Source organism: Cyclopterus lumpus, chromosome 17, assembly GCF_009769545.1.
Source record: "Cyclopterus lumpus isolate fCycLum1 chromosome 17, fCycLum1.pri, whole genome shotgun sequence".
In the NCBI taxonomy this organism is placed as follows: domain Eukaryota; kingdom Metazoa; phylum Chordata; class Actinopteri; order Perciformes; family Cyclopteridae; genus Cyclopterus; species Cyclopterus lumpus.
Window position 1 is genome coordinate 5,848,220 of NC_046982.1, and position 22,749 is coordinate 5,870,968.

General features: G+C 45.9%; 2 protein-coding genes across 2 annotated transcripts; one reads left to right on the top strand and one right to left on the bottom strand.

Annotated features, from left to right (window-relative positions):
* Positions 1–6,566: 6,566 nt before the first annotated feature.
* c17h14orf119 (chromosome 17 C14orf119 homolog) lies at positions 6,567–8,026 on the bottom strand. Its single transcript, XM_034556016.1, has 2 exons — positions 7,252–8,026; positions 6,567–7,144 (listed from the first exon to the last, which is right to left on the bottom strand). The coding sequence occupies exons 1-2, from the start codon at positions 7,678–7,680 to the stop codon at positions 6,971–6,973; spliced, it is 603 nt and encodes a 200-aa protein (XP_034411907.1). The 5' UTR covers positions 7,681–8,026; the 3' UTR covers positions 6,567–6,970.
* Positions 8,027–8,227: 201 nt separating this feature from the next.
* On the top strand, positions 8,228–22,542 carry acin1a (apoptotic chromatin condensation inducer 1a). The gene is made up of 18 exons (XM_034555984.1): positions 8,228–8,427; positions 9,789–9,854; positions 10,001–10,112; positions 10,219–10,274; positions 10,460–13,306; positions 13,462–13,617; positions 13,805–13,890; positions 15,825–15,882; positions 17,883–17,922; positions 18,121–18,257; positions 18,403–18,546; positions 18,859–19,054; positions 19,163–19,308; positions 20,145–20,252; positions 20,360–20,467; positions 20,556–20,856; positions 20,995–21,095; positions 21,200–22,542. The coding sequence occupies exons 1-18, from the start codon at positions 8,290–8,292 to the stop codon at positions 21,539–21,541; spliced, it is 5,142 nt and encodes a 1,713-aa protein (XP_034411875.1). The 5' UTR covers positions 8,228–8,289; the 3' UTR covers positions 21,542–22,542.
* The last annotated feature ends 207 nt before the right edge of the window (positions 22,543–22,749 follow it).

Genomic DNA, 22,749 nt, shown 5'->3' on the forward strand with positions numbered 1-22,749 from the left:
CCAGACACAGTAAATGGTTCTGTTTGTGTTTGTGTGTGTACGTTCAGTTCTTCAGATCATCTCACTGCAAAATTTGATCTGGGAATTGGATTGGAGATCAACAAGAGGAGATCTTCAGGAACAGCTGGACGGGAAGATCGGTGGGCTGCGAGGCGAAGGAGATGCAAACTCAGCCGGTCAGTATATCGCTCCCTTTCTGTACACATTTTCTTTTCATAACTCACCACGTTAAAGACTTTTCCTGACACACGTTGTTCCATGTATGACAGCATCATCTGCATACAGGGACATGAAACATGATCATGTGATAGCCAGACAGCCTGCACCAGTGGGTCAAAAGGTGAAGCGAAGAAAGTAAGGGAGAGAGGTTGCAGATGTGGCCTTCATGTCAAAAACTACACCCGAAACTTTTATCTCAGAAATATGTTCTCAAATACTCCTATTTAAGATATCCATGTTTACCTGCCTTCGCCCTATGTCAGCTGGGATAGGCTCCAGCGCCCCGCGACCCTAATGAGGATAAGCGGTATTGAAAATGGATGGATGGATGTTTATCTGGTTCTCTTTGTGGAATCAATAGTTGTTACAAACATGTCCAAATGTGTTTAAGATCTGCAGAAGGACCTGGATGCCAAAATGAAGGAACTGCAGTCCAACTCTGAGTCTTCCCTTGGTGAGTGGTGGAGCTGAGCTACCAAACAGGGACACTCATTGAGAAACTGGTCTGCATGGAGTCTGACGTTTTGATGGATAAAAGAAAACTAGAAACAATTTGAATGCTGTTCTTTAGTTGAACTGTTTTCTAATGTGTCCAGTTCAGCTCTTCAGGTTTCTACATTAACCCTGCAACTGGAGGAGCTAAAGAGAAGACGACAAAATGCTGAATCTGAAAACCAAGATTAAAGGTCAGAGTGTGCTTCATTGTCATTTTACAGTTAAATATTGCCCATATATTCCATCCTTGCTTGATATAAAGTATATTTTGTTTCTTTTGTTTTAATATTCATGTTTCTGAAATATGTGAAGTGTTACTCTCATTAAGGCACGAAGATTAACGGATGTACACGGTAACGTTTTATTGTTGTTCTGCAGAACTTTAAGGAATTACAGATGAGAAACATATTGAACTGACCCAAAAAACTGCAGAGCTGAAAGCAAGAAGTGCTCCACCACAAATAAGTGAGTAGAACTCGAACAACCCATTTAAAGAACCACTAGACTCTACTATATAGCTGTAATTAAGATGGACGTGCTAGAGCAAGGGTGGGCAAACTACGGCCCGCGGGCAAAAGTTTCTTTACTTTTTAGTTATTGGCTTTTACTTGTAATTCATATTGGTTCACACAAACACTCCATCAGGGGCGTCGTTAGGCCTATTTTAGGGGGGCTACAGAATGTGTCTGTAGTTGTTAACGAGTGTTACCTGATTACATTCAGGTTTACCTGTAAGTCCAGGTAGTTACAGACTTTCAATGCAATTCAATTCAATTCAATTCAGTTTATTTTGTATAGCCCAATATCACAAATTACAAATTTGCCTCAGAGGGCTTTACAATCTGTACACATACGACATCCCTGTCCCAGGACCTCACATCGGATCAGGGAAAACTCCACAAAAATATCCTTTGACAGGGAAAAAAGGGAAGAAACCTTCAGGAGAGCAACAGAGGAGGATCCCTCTCCCCGGATGGACAGATGAATAGATGTCATGTGTACAGAATGAACAGCATTTACAAAGTTACATAAACACATTACATGAATATGACAATGTATGAATGGAACTCCAATCCATGAAACAGAAGGAGGTAGAGAGGAGGCGCATCAGCAGGGCCAACGCGGGAGGCCGGCTCACCAGGCATCAGACACAGCCAGGTCCAATGGACCCTATGAGACGTGAAGTCACAACGACTCCGGGGAGGAAGTAGAGTTAATAAGGTGTAATGGAGGGATGTAAATTCATCCATAAGGAGAGAGAGAAGATGAGATAGGTGCTCAGTGTATCCTAAAACATCCCCCAGCAGCCTATAAGCCTATAGCAGCATATCAAGGGGCTGGACCAGAGCAAACCTGATTCAGCCCTAACTATGAGCACTATTAAAGAGGAAAGTCTTAAGTCTATTCTTGAATGAGGTGACTGTGTCTGCCTCCCGGACTGAAAGTGGAAGCTGGTTCCATAAAAGAGGAGCTTGATAACTGAAGGCTCTTGCTGAATGTGTCTGTCTGTAGTTAACAAGTCTTACCTGCTTACATTCAGGTTTACTTGAGGCAAATGAAAGGGAAGTTAGAAACTGTCTCCATTGAGCGATTGCGAACAAGTGAATTCGAAAAATACAAGAAATAACTATCGACATCTCTCTATTCTTTGCATTAATATAGATTATTATATTTTTTTCCATTGAATTACATATTTTACACTGAACTAGTTCATCTTTATCTCAGTGATAGTGTCCAGATGGCCATAAAATATCACTATGACCATGAAATTCTGTCTCTTGTGTTATCATATACTGAATGCAAGCAAAACTACAGAGCAAATTACACTATTTCTGAATGAACCAATCTATGAACTGAAAAATGTCAGTGCGCGCACACATTCACCAGGGTGACGCTCCCCTTGGGGCTTAGCCCCCCCTTTCTTGGAATCCTACAAACGCCCCTGCTCTCCATCCATCTGATACCGGCCCGGCCCGTCTGTCAAATTTTATAAGTCAATGTGGCCCCTGAGCCAAAAAGTTTGCCCACCCCTGTGCTAGAGTGTGATTATCAATGTTTGATGCTTTTTTTACAGTTATACAGATCATTGCAATACACACACAGATTGAAAGGTTGGTGAGTGTAGCAGCAAATGAGACATATTACGATAAGATAAGAGGTGAGTGACAGAAACATACCTTTCATTTCATAACCAGTCCAAGCAAAACACATGCTGACATGAAATAATGTCTCTTGTTTGCAGCTCTCGAAGACCATTCAATACATTACATTACATTATGATTTAATTAACGGAATTAAAGAAAATGAAAGTACTAAACAGAGTGAGTCGTCATCACAATGAAAGTAAACATTTGATTGTTCCATCGCCGCTGGTCGTTTGGTTGTTGACACTGAATTCATCCAATCCAACGTTTCTTCCATTTAATGCTTCAGTGTTCAAAATCTTGGCCCAGTGAGATTTGATAGTGAGAAAAGAGTCAGACACAAGCAGCACTGGAGAGAATGAAAGGTGGGGAGCAGCATGTACAATTTACAAATATATTCAGAATACTTCTTCATACATTTTGGGGAAATGAAACATCCGGTCGGTCTTTCTCGAAGATCTGCAGGATGAGCTGAAGCGCCTCAGAAATCCGATAAAAGAAAAGACACCGGCGCTGGACGAGAGAGAGAGAGAGAGAGAGAGAGAGAGAGAGAGAGAGAGAGAGAGAGAGAGAGAGAGAGAGATTGCTAATTTGTGTAAGTGTTCCGCTCTATTTTGGTCAGAAAACAAAAGTCTATACAGAATCATCAAATGGCATCAGAACACTAAAAGTATCTTGCTTTGTCCTTTTTTTAGCGGCTCAGATTATGGAACTCCAAAAGAAACTCAAACCACTGGAGGACGAGATATCAGACATGAAAGAGCTGACAATGTCACAGGTAAAGAACTAAATGTGATTGTTACAATGAATACGTACACTCATTTTGATTTTGTATTTCATTGATGTCGAAAAATAATTTCCAGAGCTGCAAGATAGACTGGATCTGACAAATAGGCAACTGCAAGACAGTGAACTCATGCTCAGGGTAGCGGATGCAAAGAATTTCAACTCGAGTGAGAGCATTTTTTTTTGTTTGCTTATGTTTCATGTTGTGTTTGTTTCGTTTGAAGCGCAGAATAACACTGCAACTGTGTCTCTGATAGTAATGGAGATTGCTGAGGACACAAAAGGCATCCCAAGCTGCTGAAAAACATATTGACGGTTTGTCAATGCTTCTTTCCTCTGCTGTCATCCAGCACATTATTTCTTACTGTGCATGCTGCAGTAGATCTTATGAGTATTCCTAAGACTAAGATTAATCCACTCTATAATGATCAAATATCTTTTTCATGAAGTATGGTTATTTCTGTCTTCTCTCAGAAATTGAACGACGACTACAAACACAACAAAAAGAGGACACAAGACTTGAAAACACAAACAAAGGCACATTTAGCGAAATGTGCTTTTTTTTCAGAAAGTTAGATGAGATTGATACCACACGTGCAGAAAGAGGTACAGCCAAAGGCCGGTTAGCTTAGCTTAGCACAAAGCCTGGGAACAGGGGGAAACAGCTAGCCTGGCTCTGTCCAAAAGGTTACAAACTGTGTCGTGGCCGGGTCAGGAACTAGTCCGTCAAACACAGGCCCCTGCTGAGCCACGACTTGGAGTTGTTACACTTTGTTTTTTGTACGTGTTAAAAAGTGATCTTTAAAAGGTGCCCCAACGTTTCTTTGTTACTAGTCTCTATGCTAAGCTAAGCTAACTGTCTTTGATCTACTCTGTCTCTCGGCAAGAAGGCGAATGTTGAGCTATTCCTCTAAACCTTGTTCTTGACACTCGCTGTTTGAGACGAGTCAGCGTTTCAACCTGCTTCCTCTGTCAGACTGAAAGCAAGAGGTCAAGGAACTAAAAATGTGCTGAACCAACAACAACAACACACAGCGTGACGGTGAGATCCTCCATGTGTACCCATTATCACTCCATACCTGGAGCTGATGTAGTTTTTGAACAAGATACTTTATCAAACAGATTTACAAAGACAACTGCAGCAGAGCCAGGAGGACGCGGCTGCTGCGCGAGAAGGATGCCACCCTGAAGCTGCTGCAGCAGGAGTTAAGACGACCAGACCAGGGAGAACAACAGGCGGCAGCACGAATACAGCAGTAAGTACCACGGACAAAACCAGTACATGTAGTCGTACTAGAGGACGGATAATAGTTCACTTAAAGCAGCCAGTGTCATGGTGGGATCCATTTCCCCTTTGGATCAGGTGTGTCATGTGACGTCCTGTACATTTCGTTTCAACAGACTTAGGGCGACAGCTGCAGCAGATCCAGGTCAACGCGGATGACCCGCAGCAGCAGCTGAAGGAGAAGGATGCCGCGCTCGACCAGCTGCACGAGGAGTCAGAAGAACAGACCGGGAAGAATAACAAGCTGCAGGACGACTGCGACAGTATGTTCAACCTGCTGGCAAGAAGTCGATTCATTCGCATATATTTATATTTATATAAAAACACATGATGTCCTTTCTTTCTTCTCAGATCTTCAAAGTGAAGTGGAACATAAGACGATCCATGGGCAGTGAGTCACACACAAGAGTGCATTTCATTTCTTAGAATTTTTCCGCTCTGCAGATTTTTGGTATATTTATATTTTGAATGAACGTTTAAATCCTAAGTGATAAATGTTCAAACTGCATAAGTGTCATGAGAAAATATATCCAATCCTACTCCCAAACAGACAGGTCACATGTTAGATGTGAATCTAAGTGTATGGAGGCCTGATGTTTGTTTAATGTCTTTTCTGGCTCTGGAGGAGCTTTGTCAAGTCTGGGAAAATTAAAGTGTGTAAGACAGGGAATGAAAGATGCACGCCAGTTGCATCACAAGAAATGTAGTCCAATCCTATGTTTTGTAGGTTGACCCAGGCTAAGGCCCAAAAGTCAGGATACCTCTGCTCCCTACATTTTGACCTTTTTTTTTTGTGTGTCACTTGTGACTCCCTGAACTTTATGGAAGTGACATACTAAATGACTGGAGGGACTGCTTTAAACTCCTTAGTGTCAGTTTCCTTTAAAAAATGTGATGTAAAGATACACGCGATCAAAGACATTTCTCGGTTTTACAGGTAGGGTGACCTTGGATCCAAACACTGCGCACCAAAGAATAGCTCTGTCTGCAGAGAACACTGAGATATCCACTTCTGTGGAAATACGAGACGTCCTCGACAATCCAGGCCCGTTTGATGTGAATCTCGCCATCCTTGGCACAATTGGCTTCTCATCTGGCAGACATTACTGGGAGGTGTCTGTTGCAGAGAAGCTTTGTTACCACCTTGGGATGGCCAGTGAATCTTCTCAAAGAAAGGGAGCAATAACATTCAATCCGACAAATGGCTTCTGGACTATAGTCCTGAACAAACGGGGTCAGTACACAGCAGTCGATAGGAGAGACGTTCTTATTCCGGTTCAGATGCAACCGCTTACATTTGGAATTCTGTTGGACTACAAAAAGGGACAGAACTCATTCTACGACGCTGGTCGCAGGTCTCATATGTACTCATTTGTAGGTTAAAAAGTTTACTGACCAAATCTATCCGTTTATTAACGTTTGTGTTGTGAATGTTGAAAGTCCAAAACCAATTGTCACTTTCTCCTGGATCGGTCGACTGGATAGAATAGAAAACATGGCAAACTGTGTTTTCTTCCGTGTCGAACCGCATGCATCTCATTTACGGTGATCTCAATAAGTCTTAAAACAATCCCTTGAGTGGTTCTCATACTGTTGTGGTCGTTGCCGCTGCTGAATGTAAAAAAACAAAACAAATGTACAATTATGTATTTTGTTTATTATAAGAGAATGTGTCCTCTTGTCCATGTCATTCCTGGTGTTTCAAATCACCAGGTCCAGAACAGAAAAATGAACCCGTTAGATGTTAAACCGGTTAATCTCAAGTTCACGCCATTGGGTCACGACATGATAGAAGCATTCAGCGAAAAGTTCTGAACTGAAAAGTGTTGTGTGACGCAGCCCTGGAGAAACAGCTTATATGAGCATGTGTGCTCTTATAATGAAAGGTTTTATCTGCAACAATAAATCCCATGGACAGTTACACTAACACTTCTCTGAAGAGACCTACCTCTGTTTCAATACACATTTACAAACACATGCCACCTCTTTAACACATTTTGTTATTATCACTTGCTTTTTCCAATCACAATGCAAACGTTAGTCAGTCTCTTCCCGATGTACCGGCTACGCTCCTGTAAAAGTGGCCAACAAAAACTGGGTCCTGTTCTTCCAGTATGTGCAGGAAATGATTCCTCTCCTCCTCTCCCCAAGACTCAAACCACTGGGTCCACAGGCGCAGCTGGCATTCATAGATGTTCGGTAGTCTGTCTTTAACCTTGCAGGTGTACAACAACAACAACAAAGAGAAAAGCAGAAGTTACATTTTAAGAAATGACACAACATCACTCTCTGTAGCATCTGTTAAGAAGTGACAGGAGGTACCTGAAGAGTGCTGAGCGAATCCAGGAGTGTGCACACTTTCCCAGGTACAGCTTTCCCCAGAAGGTCCTGCAGGAACCGCTCCCTCTGAGCGGCGTTCCAGCCCTGGAACCAGCTCAGGACGCACCGCTGCTCCTGGAGGCTAACGTAGGAGATGGGCTCCGGCTCCCGAAGCCTGCCCGCACCCGGAGAAGCGCAGGACAGGTTCCCGAGGCTGGGGGGGCTGATAACCCCCCGCGGAGCCGATGGAAAGTCCTCCGGGCTGGGAGTGGAGCACCCGGTCCAGCGCTGTGTCGCCATGGTCGGGGACCCCTGTGTCGGAGCCCTGAGCCGGGAGCCGAGCACGTCTGTGGCTGCGAGTCTGTCGCTGTCAACGGGCTGAGGTCGCTGCTGCTGGTTCAAGTCTTGACTGACGTGATTGAACCACGACATCTTCGCAAAGACAGGTTTCTTTCAGTCTGAGAAGAGTCAGCTATTCCGGTAAGTTAATCAGCTGTGGCAGCTGCACACAGAGGACCCCTCCGGTCTGGGTGCCGTTAACATGTAGCTTAGCTGAAACCTGAGCAGATCTACCATCGAAGTCGGAATTCAGCGTCGCAACTATCCGCTCTAAGCATCAATGTTTGCGGGCGTCCATCTTTTTCTCAAACGCAAACCACCTTGTTGTTGGCATAGTGTGAAAGTAGCGGTGTTGAATGAACGTCGCACTAATCTCTCTGACAAATACATCCAGGAAGAGTGTGCGGTTAACCCATTAGCCTTGTCGTGGAGGAAATCAAGCTTGCGCAGATTTTGCGCAACGTTTATTGTTGGTGAAATAAACAAAATAAAAAAAGATTAAAAAGGTAATATGTGTGTACTATTTAAAAAAACATGAAATAGTACTGACAAAGAATGGTGCGTTTTCGTGGCTTTACGTTTTGAGAAACGTTACATGTAGCGTTATTTGATATATGGTGAGGGGGAAGTCGTCGACGATGACGCTTGTGGAGGAAGGCGTTGCTCGTCGCTCTCGCTGGTAACTGACTAGAGGAACGGAAAATGGCGGACCTCGAAGACGTTACGCTGGACGGGAGACCGCTCCAGTCCCTTCGGGTGGCGGATTTAAAAGCTGCTCTTGAGGAGAGGGGGCTCTCGAAAAGCGGGCAGAAGAATGCTCTCGTCAAACGACTCAAGGGGGTGAGCTCCGCAGTGAAACACGGGGACCGCGGTCGCCTCGCGCGAACGTTAACGATGAGACGGGCTGGCGTTCTCTCGAGGGCCGACGACTGAGTGTCGGTACTGACGAGCAGCGCAGGAGAGTTGTCGCGGGTTAACGACCGTTAGTCGGCGGAGAGAAACGCGTCCATTTGCCCGACGCCGTGGTTGAGCGGTGTTTTCGCCGTGCAAAAATAAAAACCCACCGTCGCACCAACGGGAGTTCAATCAACTTGGAGGCTAATTTAAAAGTGTGTCGGGAGGGGTGGGGGGGTTTGATGTTGTCCTGTTAGCTCGTTAGCTCCCCCGGCTAACACTGTTCCTTGAGCGGTGGCCTGCTTCGCTGCTACCAATAAAACCGTTCACGGTGTCGGTCCGGGTTACACGAGTTTAGCCGGGAGGGTTTATGTCACGCAGGTTTAGTAACCCGACAACTATTATCCGCTGAACTCCGGGCGTCTTATTTAATGCAAACGTAATGCTAATCAATTAAGGCGGATTTCACTGTTTTCCGCCCAATTTAGCAATAGTTCTGACCTACCACAGGCCCCGGTGAGCCGCACAGGTACCGTGTGAGACGGTTTGTTTACATTGCGACAGGCCATCTACCCCTCCGTGAAAGTTGGGACGTTCTGTTCGTGGTTTAAGCGGGCGATCTGGGTCATTACCATTTGTCCGCTGAATGTGTGCCATGGGAGCTGCGAGTGGTGTTTACATTGCCTTTTCCGTGTTGAGGCTACGAGTGGCAGCAGCATAACGGAGGGACGCTCACTATCGGGACAGAGGTGGATACTAAAACCAACAGTATGTTTTTATTAAAAATGCGTAAAATTCAAACAGTCAGGTCTCAGGTCCAGCTTTTTTCTTCTTCTTGCATCTCTGCCTGACCCACATCATTCTCAATCTGGTCTGCGCTCCACCACAGTCAGTTACCTTGTCTGAATGACACTTCTGACTGTGGAGACTTGGTTGCTTTTGCTTTCTCGTCTCCCCCCCCCCCCCCCCCCCCCCCCCCCCCCCCCCCCCCCCCAAGTTTCCCGTTGCTTTTCATTTGTACCTTCATCAAAGCCAACTTTCTCGGAACCAGAAAGTATTAAAAAAGGTGGACAGAGATTCAGAATGACGTTCGTTGCATCTATGCTGTGGCCATTAATTAGGCGCACAGGGGTACACTCATAAAAGTTTCTAAAGGATGAAAATATTGGCAGCCATAATGAAAAGAGTTACTGAATTCAGTTCACAGAAACTAAGTTGTCATAAATTCAGCACCGGATCTTATGAACTTCAAGAATACCTGCACGTTATTTACATTGGTTCAAATGCATCTCTTGTCTCATTGACAGGCTCTCATGCTTGAGAATCTTCAGAGGACCTCCACCGCTCACATCGGACTGCAGCCAAATTCGCATGTAAGTGTCTCAGATGCTTATGTTTTCACATCACCAGCTGAAGCCAACTTGGAGAAATGACAACATTGGCATTTGCACAATATATGTAAATGTGTGAGTGGCCTTGAAGGCTCCCTTTCAACCTATTTTTGATGGTCTCCGTTTAGATCGGTGAGGAAATGAGCCAGAACAGCTTCATCAAGCAGTATCTGGCTAAACAACAGGAGCTCCTGAGGCAGCGGCTGGAGAGAGAGGCCCGCGAAGCATATGACACAAATGGTAAGCATTGATAGAGTCCAGCGCTGACACTAGTGCGTTATTGTACACATCACGGGTACTCGTGTAAAACATTTTGGTGATTTTATGTTTGTCTTTTATCAAACAGAGCAAGAGGACCACACAGAAGTTAACAACAGTACATCATGCCCTCCTCAAGCCCAGGTCAGACATCAATTTCTTTTCTTATCTATTGCAATTGGTCACACCATCATCTTTTTGTCTCGAGATTCTGTGCTGCACATTTAAAAAGGAAAATGCTGGTATGAATTGTTCCAGCTCCTTTACTTGAAAGAAAAGGAACATTGCTATGGCAAAATAAGCCTCACCTCCCTTTCTGTCCTCATCAGGATGCCGCACCGGCATTGGTTGAGCAAAACAAGCCGCCTGGCCCCTCAGGTGTCGACGGATTGTTTGGTGCAGTGAATGAGGACGAGGGCAACAGGGACCAGGAGGCTGACCTGCCCTGTCCTCCTGCTTCTGGCTCAATGGCCATGCGTGTTCCTGGCGGTGAGGACCGGCCAGAGAAGGGCTCTGCCTCAAACGAAGCCGCTGCAGACAGCGACGACGACGACAGTGATGACGGCGATGAGGATGGAGACGACGATGACTGGGAAAGTGGTGCTCGGAGGAGAGGCCACAGAGAGCCGGCCACAGCGCCCACGACCAGAGAGAGGTCTGGGGCATCCTGTCAACCCCCTCAGCAACACATGCCTTCCCTTTTGTCCCCTCAGCTCCGCCAGCCAACTCCTCCTCCCTCCCCACCTCCAGAGTTGTCATTCCCCCTGCCTGACACCCCAAAACAGAGCCCCCCTAGTCCAGATGTAGCCCCAGCTAGGCGCTCATCGAGTACCTCCAGCTCCGGGTCTTCTAGCAGCGGCAGCCGCAGTAGCAGCCCAGAGCCACAGAGGAGTGGTCATGCCGAGCGCAAGCCGGGCCCGCTGACACTTCTGGCACGTAAAATGGAGTCAGAAGGTGCTTTCTCTGGAGCAGGTTGGCACCGCGCCGGTGGGGAAGGTGAGAGGCAAGACGGCAGTTCTCTGGCTACATCATTTCTTTGCAGAGGGCTTCCAGAGGGTCTGGTATCTGCCATCACTCACACAGCCAATACTGCAGGTCACGTGTCATTTCCCACAATTCCAGGCATTAACCAGGGTCTTTCAGGAGCACATTCGGCCCATATTCAGCTACCCGTTAGTGTGCTCAAGGCCACTGCAACAGAGGAGAGGGACACTGAGATTGAACGAGAAAGGGCCCTTGAGCTGGAAAGGCAAGAGAAGCAGCGTAAACTTGAGCAAGAACGAGCGATGGAGGAAGAGCGGGAAAGAGCTCTTGCGATGGAGAGAGAGCAAAGAGAGAGAGCTCTGGAGAAAGAGAGAATTGAACGACAGCAGGCCATAGAAAGAGAAGAACAAGAAAAGGCTTTGCAGCGGGAGAGAGAACTTGCCCTTGAACGAGAGAGGCAGGAGAGGGAACGAGCTTTGGCTAAAGAGAGGGAAGAGCGGGAGCGAGCTTTGGCACAAGAGAGGGCCCTGGAGATGGAGAGGCAGAAGGAGCTCGAGAGACAGAGGGCCCTGGAGAGAGAGAGGCGAGAGAGAGAAGAAATGGAGAGAATAAAAGAGCTAGAGAGAGAAGAAATGGAGAGAATAAAAGAGCTAGAGAGATCCAAGGCCTTGGAGCAAGAAAAGAAGGAGAGAGAGAGGGCTCTTGAGCAAGAGAGGCTTCAGAGGGAGAGAGTTCTGGAGGCTGAGAGAAAGGAGAAGGAGAGGATTGAGAGAGAGAAGGCTCTGGAGCAGGAACGGTTGGAAAGGGAAAGGTTAGAGAGACAGAGAGCCTTGGAGCAAGAGAGACTGGAGAGAGAGAGAGCCTTTGAACAAGAGAGACTAGAAATGGAGAGAGTCCTGGAGCAAGAGCGTCTCGAGAGAGCGAAAGCCCTGGAGCAGCAGCGCTTAGAGAGGGAGAAAGTCCTGGCAAAAGAGCGACTAGAGCGAGAGAAAGCCTTGGAGCAAGAGAGAATAGACAGAGAAAGAGCTCTGGAGCAAGAAAGGTTGAAGCAGGAGAGAGCCCTAGAACAGCAGAGGTTAGAGCTTGAGAGGAAGGAAAATGAGAGAATTGAGAGAGAGAAAGCATTGGCGCAAGAAAGGATCGAGAAGGAAAAAGCCTTGGATCGAGAACGGGAGGAAAAAGAGAGATTCAAGAGAGAGGCAGCCCTGGAAGAGCAGAGGAAAGAGAAGGAGAGGCTGGAGAGGGAGAGCGCTCTACAGCAGGAGAAGCTTGAGCGGGAGAGAGCCTTGGAGAAGGAGAGAAAGGAGAAAGAGAGGGCTCTTGAACACGAGAGGCTAGAGAAGGAGAAGGCCGTGCAGAAAGAAAGGGAGGAGCAGGAAAGGGCCCTGGAACAGGAGAAAGAGAGAGCGAGGATGGCTGAAAGGGAGAGGGAAAGCCACCTCCCTCCATCCAAGCGCGGCCGTGAGATCGGTCTCAGCGCCCTGCCCACTCCTCCTGCCTTCTCCGTCGGACCAGGTAGAAAGTCATCAACTGAGGCAGGAGAGCAGGATGAGGACCATGCTTCAAAGTCCCGGGGAGAAGCAGCAGAATCCAGTGCACTCATGTCACCAACGCCTCCGTTGCCTCAATCCTCATTCAAGAAGTTCCGGTTCTTAAGGGACACCCCGATTCAGCTCCAATCTTCCTCCCCTCCCATGGTCATCAAGCGACCTCGCAACTTTTCCGATACCCCCCAGCCTCGGGTCTTGCCTGTGTCCTCCCTCACCGATGTCGGGGAACGGCGAGAGGTAGAACTCCAGTCCTCCACTGAACAAGAAGACCCACAGAAGGGGACAAAACAGGAGGCTGTTGCCAGGGCGCCGGGGGCTGTGGAGGCCGCGCCCGCGAAGGAGCCCGCTGTTGGTACCACACTGGTCCAGAGTCCCAAAAAAGAAAAGGCCACAAGCCTAGTGTCGGAGGACAAACAAAAGGAATCCACCAAAAAAGTAGAGGAAAGCAGTCCTGCAAACCAACTGGCTACTGCACAGCGTAGGGGAAGAGATGCAAAGAAGGAAGAGAAACACGCAAGACGAAGGTCATCGTCTAATGACTCCTCTTCCTCAGAATCAGACTCTGGGTCCTCATCATCTGGGTCGTCTAGCTCATCCTCATCCTCTCAAGAGAAAACCTGCCCCACTACAAGAGGTAGAAGGGTAAGTGAATCTAAAAGAAACTTCTCTCTCATCATCTTGGAACTTTTTCATTTTCTACTCAGATGGCATTATCACTGCAGTCTTCATGTACATGTTTGGGGATGCATTTAGGTTGTTGGTGCATAACATGTTGCTTTGTTTGTCTCTTTTTTTAGGAAAAGAAACCTGACAAAGACACCTCACCACAGCACAGGGTGACACTAGAGACAAAGGCTGGGGGCTTAAAGGAAACTCCAAAAGCCTCCCCTTACAAAAGAGACATGTCTGTAGAGAAGAGTAACACGGCTGCTGTTGGAGACACTCACACCATGGTCAGTTTCTCATAAGTTAATACACTTGGTTTCAACAAAGATTTATCTAAGATAAAGTAATGGTACAGACAAATCTCATGGCTTTATTTCTGGTATTTATTTTGTACCTTCGATGCTGTTACCTGAACTCCGTAAACAACTTTTTATTATTATTATTTCACATCCCCTGTCCTTTTTAAATCCTCAGAAAACATTAAAGGAAGCCCCGAGCAGAGAGGATTCACAGGGGAAGAGAAAGGACAACGAGGGAGAGGCGGAAACGGACAAAAAAAGGTCTGCTTTTAAGTCTTGGTCCTATGACTCACCGTGTGTGTACATCTGACACACACACACACGGGTGAATGAATCAGTCCCGATGGTCAATTTGACATTCACTTTATTGTCAACAGTGCATTCTTTAATTCAGTACTTCAAAAGTTAAAAGGAGGCTCTCTGCTTCTTTTCTCCGCTTGTACTTTTCAAGATGCAGCACAAGTGCATATGTGACACTCACTGTCACATACTTCCACTCCACTAGAAAGGGCATGCAATTACAAATAAAAAATGTCATTATGCACCGAGGAAATAAGTGGATTAAAATAAATGATTAGGGGTAACCTAAATGTGTATATGGTGGGAAGCAGCACATGCATTTTTTGGGGTTGCACACATCGCAACATTCTTATCGCACTACTTGATGGAAAACATAATCGCATGTGTCTGAATGCACAGGATACAGTGTCACATGCAGCCCACAGGGCAAAAGTGGTAGCAATATAGGTGTAGGGATATTTAGAAATGCACAGGATGTCGTCATAGAATTACTACTATTTCCTGCCCACGTTCTTGAAGGCAAGTGAAAATACAAGAAATTATATAACAAAGTAGTGTCTGGTTGACTCGATGGCACCCATTTTAAATAGTCACCATACTTCATCTTCTGTGCATATGGTAAACATTGGAATCAGTGCCAGACTTCTCTGAGCGAGTCTGTTCCTCAATGTTGTTTTAAAATACCCTCTGACTGAAGACATGTTGGTACATGGCTGCACAAATAATGACAATTATGTGGCCATTTGTATGTGGACAAATGTAGCTTTGTAAACTCACTTGGTCAACGGCTCATATTTAATGCCACTACATTAGAGCTTTAATGCTGTATATGTATGAATACATCACGGCAATGATGCAGCGGTGACATAAGAGATGCCGGGTACTGACTTTCCCATCAGGCAAGTGATGAGACTGCCTTGAAGCCGGTGCGGCTGAGAAGATGCGGGTCCTTTTTTTTGTTTCTTTTTTTTTTTTTTAATACGCGATCCTTCTTTCATTCGTTCCGACATTGCTGTTCTCCGACGGTGGTTTTAGCTGCTGGTGTCGGCCTGTTTTCCACACAGCGGGCGACGGGTTGTCCGTCACAGGTTGTGGTTGCCACACGACGAACGCGTTCAGAGAAGAGTAGTCTCTGCGGAGAGGGAGGGAGGCAGGGAGGGGAGCGAGGAGGCTCGCTGCGACGCAGCCGCTTTAGCAACAGTCGCAGCCCGTTTGCTGCGTTTGATCCGAGCCGTTTTTCGCGGTGTAGTTAATTGGACTCTGAATGCGTGCACGTGCGCGCACGAGGATGCCATGAGAACGCGAGGCGCGCGCTCATTATTCAGGTCTCGTGCGGTTGTCGTTGACCGCTCCGGTCGGACTGCGGTGGCTCGTCTCCTCGGCTCAGTCCTCCGACCCGCGTTGAAGAATTGGGAGCACCGTGTTTGTGACATGACAAAGTGACTCTGGTCAACCGTGAGATGCGCTCAAGGCGCCGTTACTTTAGCGTCACCTGGTTGCTGTTGGTCTCTCAGTGGAGTAGGTTCAACTGCTGAGATTTAGCAATAGCTTTTTTTATGCTGCCTTGTTCATTTAAAGAAAATGAATATCTACTTATGTTGTTTAATGAGTTTTAAAGGAACATAGTAGTGCTTTTGCATGTTTACAGATTATGTGTACTTCATGTACCAAGGCATTCTGTAATGATATTTGAGAGGGCTTGCTATTCTCACATTTTATTATTTATAAATCTTACATAACTTGCATTATGTGGTATTGGCATATTACGTTCAGTTTAATTAGCTTACCCTTGCTTTAGAAAATGAATGCACAGAAATAATAGTTTTCCTCCATCTTACTGGTCTGCTTATCTGATCCCTCCTTTCGTGCTCAAATGTATTTCTCACGCTGTGCAGGCAGGTGAAGGAGACTGCCATGGCAGAGCCGGAGAAGCTTCCAGAGACCAGCGAGGAGGTAAGGCACCTGGAAAAACCACAAATCATCTCCTCAAAGCTGTTGGAAGCCGAGGATGACTTTAGGGGGACGGACCCATTTGTTTTTTTTAAAGTTGAATCTTCATAGTTGAGTTTTATTAACCTGTGCAGTTCAACAAATGTAGGTCCTTTTTTTTATATTGTTTGTATATTATTATGGAAATATTTTCTCTACATTTACAATATATTTCCACCAGATTAATTAATAAGCCCTTATGACAAGTGGTAGAATGTGTATAGGAAATTACATATTTTTATAAAATATGGTTGTTTAGTAAAAACCTTTGTTGGCACTGTCATAGGCAGGAACATCAAGGTCGTTTTCTCACTGTGGCTGATGTTTAAACCCCAAATGATTGCTTTGTTATAAAGGTGCTCATGCCTCTTCCATTGCCCCTATTGGTACCTGCATACCTCTGCCACTACTTCTACTACTGCTGCACATGTTCCACTGTCACCAAGAATCCAGAGTTGGCCACAGATAAGCCCCCATGGCTGCACTGCAGAGGGACACCCCTGGCAACAAAGGCTGCCTCATTTTCATGGATATGGCTGGCCAGAGCTATTGATTGGACCAGGAGAGTTAAAGAAGGGGTTGGCTAGTCAACGTGGGCCACCTCTTGGCCTTTTACCCACTAATCAGGCCGCATGCCCTTAAAATCAACATGGAGACGAGACCAAGGATGTGTGCTCACGTCAAGTCAAGGCTGCTGTGAAACTCAACCACTGAATAGTTTTCATATTACTTTGAGACACTTTTTTAACCCACTTGACATGAAATGTCATTTAATATGGTTGGTGAACTGTAACATGCTTCACAGAGGACATTTGGGAATCTGTTAATCTCTTGGAATCGGATTCTGAATTCTCCAGCAAAAAACCTTCTCGGATACAACTTGAGTTTTCAAAGAGGCCAAAGCTTTTACCTGGACTCAACGGGCTTGACAGTTTGTATTTGACCTGAAGAAGAACTTCCTGTCGGTTCCTTTCTACAACGGCCGTCTCTGGATTTTTGCTACTTTGTGACTCAATACAAACTTTCTGCGCTTCACACAAAACTGAACACTTAACATCCAAATTTGGCGTTTGTGTGCACAGTGGCTGTTGACAGCGTTCAACATCTGGTCTCCAACTAATAGGACTCATCGTGTCCTCCTGTCTATAAGAGCCTGCTGTGTTTTTTTTAAAAGGACTAATCACAAAACACCTGAGGAAGACTGCTTTGGCCAAAAGCAGTTCAAAGCCCTACCCCAATGAACTATTGACACCATCGTGCCAGCCAACACGCTTTCAGATTTCCATCCAAACATCTCAGCCACCTTTGATTGGACCCTTGTTGCCTAGATACAGTACATGCAGTCGTGATTGGGCCATATCCAAACCAGTAAGGATCAGGTGTCAGTGGTACCAGGGAATAAGTAGACGTTTACTCAATGTTATATTTCATAGCAGTTATTTTGAAAATGCTTAGTTTACAATCATATTCTGTGTAGTCTTTGCTGTGAGAAGCATCTTAAAAATAAATAAATAATAATGTGTATCTTATTTGTGGCCACTGCAGTTTAATCTAAGCTTTATGCTTCTGTCTTCAAACATTTAATCTTAGTTGAATTTCACTTCTGTGAAACTAATTAGAGATAATGTGGCTGTTCAGAAACATTTTTAAAATAACAAGAGTTTAAGCTGCAGTATTTCCACCAGATCCTTGTTTGTATGACGGAGACTGCAACTACAGTTTACTATCAAGTAATTATGAATGGCATGCGCTGAACTACAAGTACAGTACAAAATAGCCCGCTGCCATTTAGTAGACTTGAATTTCAAAAAAGATTTTGCACAGCAGTTTCTATCATTCGCGCTCAGCCCATACTTGACCCCTTCCTGTTATTGTTCCACTTTTCCTCCAACCTGTCCCTGGCCACTTGGTGTCCGCCTCTCACCGCTCCCTTGTATTGGGTTGTTTTCTATCTTGTGTTGCAGACACCAAAGGCCTTCTCAGCTCGTAAGATCTCCATCAGCAGTAAGTCGCCCTCCCAACTCGCTCTCTTTAACTGCATTTGCATTATAATGTCTAACATTTGGGAACTCCACATGAAGAAATCATCATTTGGATCATCATTTTTAGACGTATGCATAGATTTGTGATGTCATGCCTCCTTATGCTATAAATGCCATGTACTACAGGATTAATATTTTATGGTTTTCCCTTGTCTTCCAGGCAGTAAATTATCCCCTGGCAGTGCAGAGGGCGAGCAGGACTGTGGGGCCGCGGCCGGTCGCAAGAGGAGGTGGGGCTCCAGCACAGCCGTCACTGCCAAGAAGCCTTCCATCAGCATTACCACCGATTCACTCAAGGTATTTTAAGCATAGGAAGACTGATATTACATTGCAGGTGATCGTAACGCTTGTGTGGCTGCACAGATGCCCTGTGAGGCACTTGCATGGCCTCTGTCTTGAACATTGCTGGCCCGTACATCTTGTGCATTATCTTTGCCCTCAGTCTCTGATACCAGACATTGGCCCGTGTCTCGGGCAGGAGGCAGCAGTGGACCTGCACCCAGAGGAAGCTGTCCTCTCTGGAGCTGAGGATGAAGAGAGGGAGCGCTCCGACCAAGACCTTCAGATCCGTCGCACTGTCACACAGGTTTGTCTACAGCTCTTAACTGTTTTACACGAGTGACAAGCTTGGAGCGGTCTTTAGTGTCAAATATAAGACGTTCCTCATGAAAGTCCAGTCTTAATCAAGAATTGCTTGTTTACGAAGTAAAACACGGATGCATTCTAGGTCAGGCTGGTCCGGACAAGCTTTGAACTCTTGGTATCAGCAGTACCAGGGCAAAACGAGACCAGGAAGGCGCGCAATATAACGCGACGTGCCAACCTTTTTAAAAAATCCACTTGATCCCACGCCACACCACTCCCATTCTCTGGTGTTGATACCTTCCTTATATTGCAGGTGGTGCACCTGGAGAGCCAGGAGAATGGACAGGAAGAGTCAAAGAGGAGCAGACACGAGGAGTCTGAGTCTGATGACCCACAGGGAGATGGAGAGAGGACACAGGTGCATGAAGAGAAGATGGAAACCCCATTTCCTGGAGCCATGGAAACCCAGTCTCCATCACACATCAGCCATGATGTAGAAGTCAACACTGGTAATGTGGTTAAGGTGTAATAAAGAACATATCTCTCTAGTGTAACAGGTACTGTTTCAATGTAGTAATAGAGACGCGATGTTGACTGTTCTTCACTCTTTATCCCAGTGACCGCCAGCGACACCCTCATTCGTCGCTCCATCAGCCAGCAGAAAACGGGTGTTTCCATCACAATCGATGATCCCGTTCGCGCGACCCGGCAGCCCTCGCCACCTCGAGGCAAAGTCTCCAGCATTGTTCACATCAGCAACCTGGTGAGAAAACGTCGTCGTTAATACAACTACAAGTTCTCCTTAAGTATTGACATGTAGTGATGGCGGCGTTCACAGATGGAAAAGAGCAAGTGTGGTGGCACCGGTGGTATTGGAGCGGCTGCCTGTGATTGCAGACGCATACCGACAAACATACCCAGCCTCAATGTACTGGTTTTATTAAGTCCAAAATGCTACAGCCAGGCTCCCCGTACTGAAGAAAATAATTGGCCTTCTTACAAGAAGAAAGAAGCATGTTTTACCTAAAGGATTAGATTGTTGGTCAACTAATCCCATGAAAAGAACAAAATACACTGTTTTTTTCTTGCAGCCACAACCTCATGCATAAGAGCCATACAGGTTGCATTGGTGGACATATCCCGTAAATATGATAAACAACTTATTCCTGACGTCATTAGGAACACAAAATAACTTCCCTATGCATGCACAGGATGTCTGCCGGTGCCACTGTCTTTGAATGACAGTGGAGTTCTGTGGCTCACAGGCATTTTGCTCTGTATGTCAGAGTTTTCTTTTTAGGGCATTTGTTCATAACATCCTAAAATGATGCCAGGATTATTCTTGAAATGCGCTTCACTTCCAGTGATCCTCTACCTATTATCATAACCTCTTATCTTCCTCTACACACTTCTTTCAGAGGTCAAACCAGCTCTTGTCGCTTTCTTAAAAATGTGTTTGTAGTCTTGAACTCAATGTGCAGTTTCTATTATTGTTTATCCTTATGCTATACAGCGGTACTATTTGAATATGTATTGTTTGTATATTTGCTCATTAATTGTGGAACGCAATCACAATACTTCCTCTGATATATTGTCTAGGTGAGGCCGTTCACTCTGGGGCAGCTGAAGGAGCTGCTCAGCAGAACTGGCACCCTGGTGGAGGAGGGCTTCTGGATCGACAAAATCAAGTCTCACTGCTTTGTCACCGTGAGTTATTACAAGCGTCTGCTTCCTCTGATAGATCTGAGCCAGCCTGCTTTTGGCCTGTGGACGGTTCTTCAGTCTAACGGTGCCACCCTCTTCTCTGTATTTAGTACTGTAGCTCTGAAGAGGCCGTTGCCACACGGGCATCTCTTCACGGAGTAAAATGGCCTCAGAGCAACCCAAAGGTCCTCAGCGTAGACTTCTGCCAGAAGGATGAGGTAAGACCTTTTTGTTATCAGTCAGTTTCTCCCTCTTTTGCCCACAATGCTCAGCCATCTGTAGCCTGAGCATATCTCTGCTCTGTAGCTGGACTTCCACAAGGGCACAGCAGACAGACCCGCAGCCGAGGAACAGGGGCTCGGTACCAACCGTGGCCGAACCGCGGGCCTGCCCCCTCTCCTTCCTGAGCGAGACCAGTGGGCCGAGCGCGAGCGTGAGATGGAGCGCCGGGAGAAGGCTCGAGCAGAGCGGGAGTGGGATCGCGACAAGGTCAGAGAGTTCGGGAAACCGGGTGAAGAGAAGGAGGGCGGTCCCCGGAGGTCACGCTCCAGAGAGAGACGCCGCAAGGAGAGGGGAAAGAGCAAGGAGAAGAAGACTGAGAAGAAAGGTAAGGGAGGCAGCCACGAGTTGAGGCTGCTTTCACACCGGTGTGACAGGCCGTTTATGCCATTTTCTGCCACGTTAATAACAAAACTAATAAATTGTGAGCCAATGTTACGGACCTAATATTGTGTGTTTTTGGCAGAGAAAATGGCTGAGGATCCCCCTGCAAAGCTGCTTGATGATTTGTTCCGCAAAACTAAAGCGGCCCCTTGCATATACTGGCTTCCACTTACGGATGAACAGGTGAGACACGTGCCCGTTTCCACTCTGTTCGCTGCTTTTAATGCGTCACAAGTGCATAACCGTCTAATTAAAAAATATTGCTCTCTGCATTCTCTTAATTGTAGTTTGTTCAACGGGAATCTGCCAGAGCAGACCGGATGAAGGAACGTGAGAAACGGAGGAAGGAGCAAGACGAGGAGGAGGAAAAGAAAAGGGAAGAGGAGCGCAAGGAGAGGATGAAAGCTGGAGGTGTTCCAGCTGGAGAGCGCAGTGAGGGTGAGAAGGAGAAGGAGAAGGAAAAAGAAAAAGACAGGGAGAGGGACAGAGACCGAGGGAGGGACAGGGAGAAGGAGAGGGAGAGGGAGACTGACAAACGCAGGGATGACTACCGTAGACCAGAGGGCCGCGGGGCAGGCGGGGGCCGACGCTCACGCAGCCGCAGCGACCCACGAGAAAGGCGACGTTAATGGCCAACCAACTGATGGAACTGTCCTCGAGACCACCCTCTTCCATTTGCCTTTCACTACATGTACTTTGTTACAACTAAGACCCAACAGAGGACCAACTGATGTCGTCACCATCTCTCAAATTGTCACCTTTCTTTAAAGCACATCTACACCTACACAGTCATGCTTAAAGGGGACCATGGTTTATTTTGCAGTGTTTCCCCAGGGTGCTGTACGCCGCGCGTCTGTCGAGTATGATATATTTTCTTCATACGTTTCCCTCTTTTTCCTTTTTTTTTTTTTTTTTTTTTTTTTTGTCTTGACGATTTTCGCGGTATGGCACGCTGGGTAATTTTTTATAATTTCCCCCAATGTTCCCCCTTTGCCTCAAAGTGTAGGTGCCAATTATGATTTGCTATGATCAGTCGTCGTCGCCTCGGTGTTTTAACAGCTCTGGAATCAGGATGAGGAATCCTTTTGTTGCTGCATGTAGTCTGCTGCCTAAAGAGAAAACTCTGACCTCTGTGCAGAGGCTTAAAAATCAGAAAATATTGGAATAGGTGTGTTTGGCATTTTGTACAGACATAAGATAACTAAAAATCAAGTCTTTAAATGAGGCAGCTCCGGGGTATTTTTGGACAGGTGTGGAATAACTACTAACGCAATGAAGTGTTCCTCTCTCCCTCTGTTTAGTTAAGAGATGAGACGATTCTATGTGTGTGTGGGGAATCGATGTCCGTCACAGCTGACACGAGTTATTATGTCCTTATCATTGAGTCTCTTCTTCCTCCTTTCTCTTCTCCTCCTCATCCTCCTCTTCTCTTACCCTGTCGCGTCAATACAGGCCCGAGAGGGGAGGTTGCATTATGAGTTTCCTCACCAATGGTTTTAATATTGTTTTTTAATCTTTATTTTATCATTTTAGTACAAAGGTATGTTTTTTTTTGTTTTTTAAAATTTCTTCTTTGAGTACGCCTATCAGTGGTGAATGTACAAATAATAAAAATTGAAATTTGAAATTACTGTGACTTTTTTCTTTCTCCATTCTCCTTGCTGACATGGTGTGGATTTTAGTTTCTTCGTAGGTTCTGGGGTTGCAAAAAAAAAAGTCCTAATTTCCTGGGAATAGTTCAGATCGAGCACAGTTTAATCTGTGGTATACACTTAGAATCCACAAGGTGTCAGTCACACCATATTGTGGACCAGGTCAGTTGAGGGGAATGACTTAA

What these genes read in the sequence shown, in the direction of transcription:
- acin1a (XM_034555984.1), top strand. Translation starts at nt 8,290, where the DNA reads ATGGCGGACCTCGAAGACGTTACGCTGGACGGGAGACCGCTCCAGTCC. An exon ending in CGAAGCATATGACACAAATG is followed by an intron (nt 10,113 to 10,218) that starts GTAAGCATTGAT and finishes TTTATCAAACAG; the next exon opens with AGCAAGAGGACCACACAGAA. An exon ending in TTGTTCACATCAGCAACCTG is followed by an intron (nt 19,309 to 20,144) that starts GTGAGAAAACGT and finishes TATATTGTCTAG; the next exon opens with GTGAGGCCGTTCACTCTGGG.
- c17h14orf119 (XM_034556016.1), bottom strand. Translation starts at nt 7,680, where the DNA reads ATGTCGTGGTTCAATCACGTCAGTCAAGACTTGAACCAGCAGCAGCGA. An exon ending in ATTCGCTCAGCACTCTTCAG is followed by an intron (nt 7,145 to 7,251) that starts GTACCTCCTGTC and finishes TACACCTGCAAG; the next exon opens with GTTAAAGACAGACTACCGAA.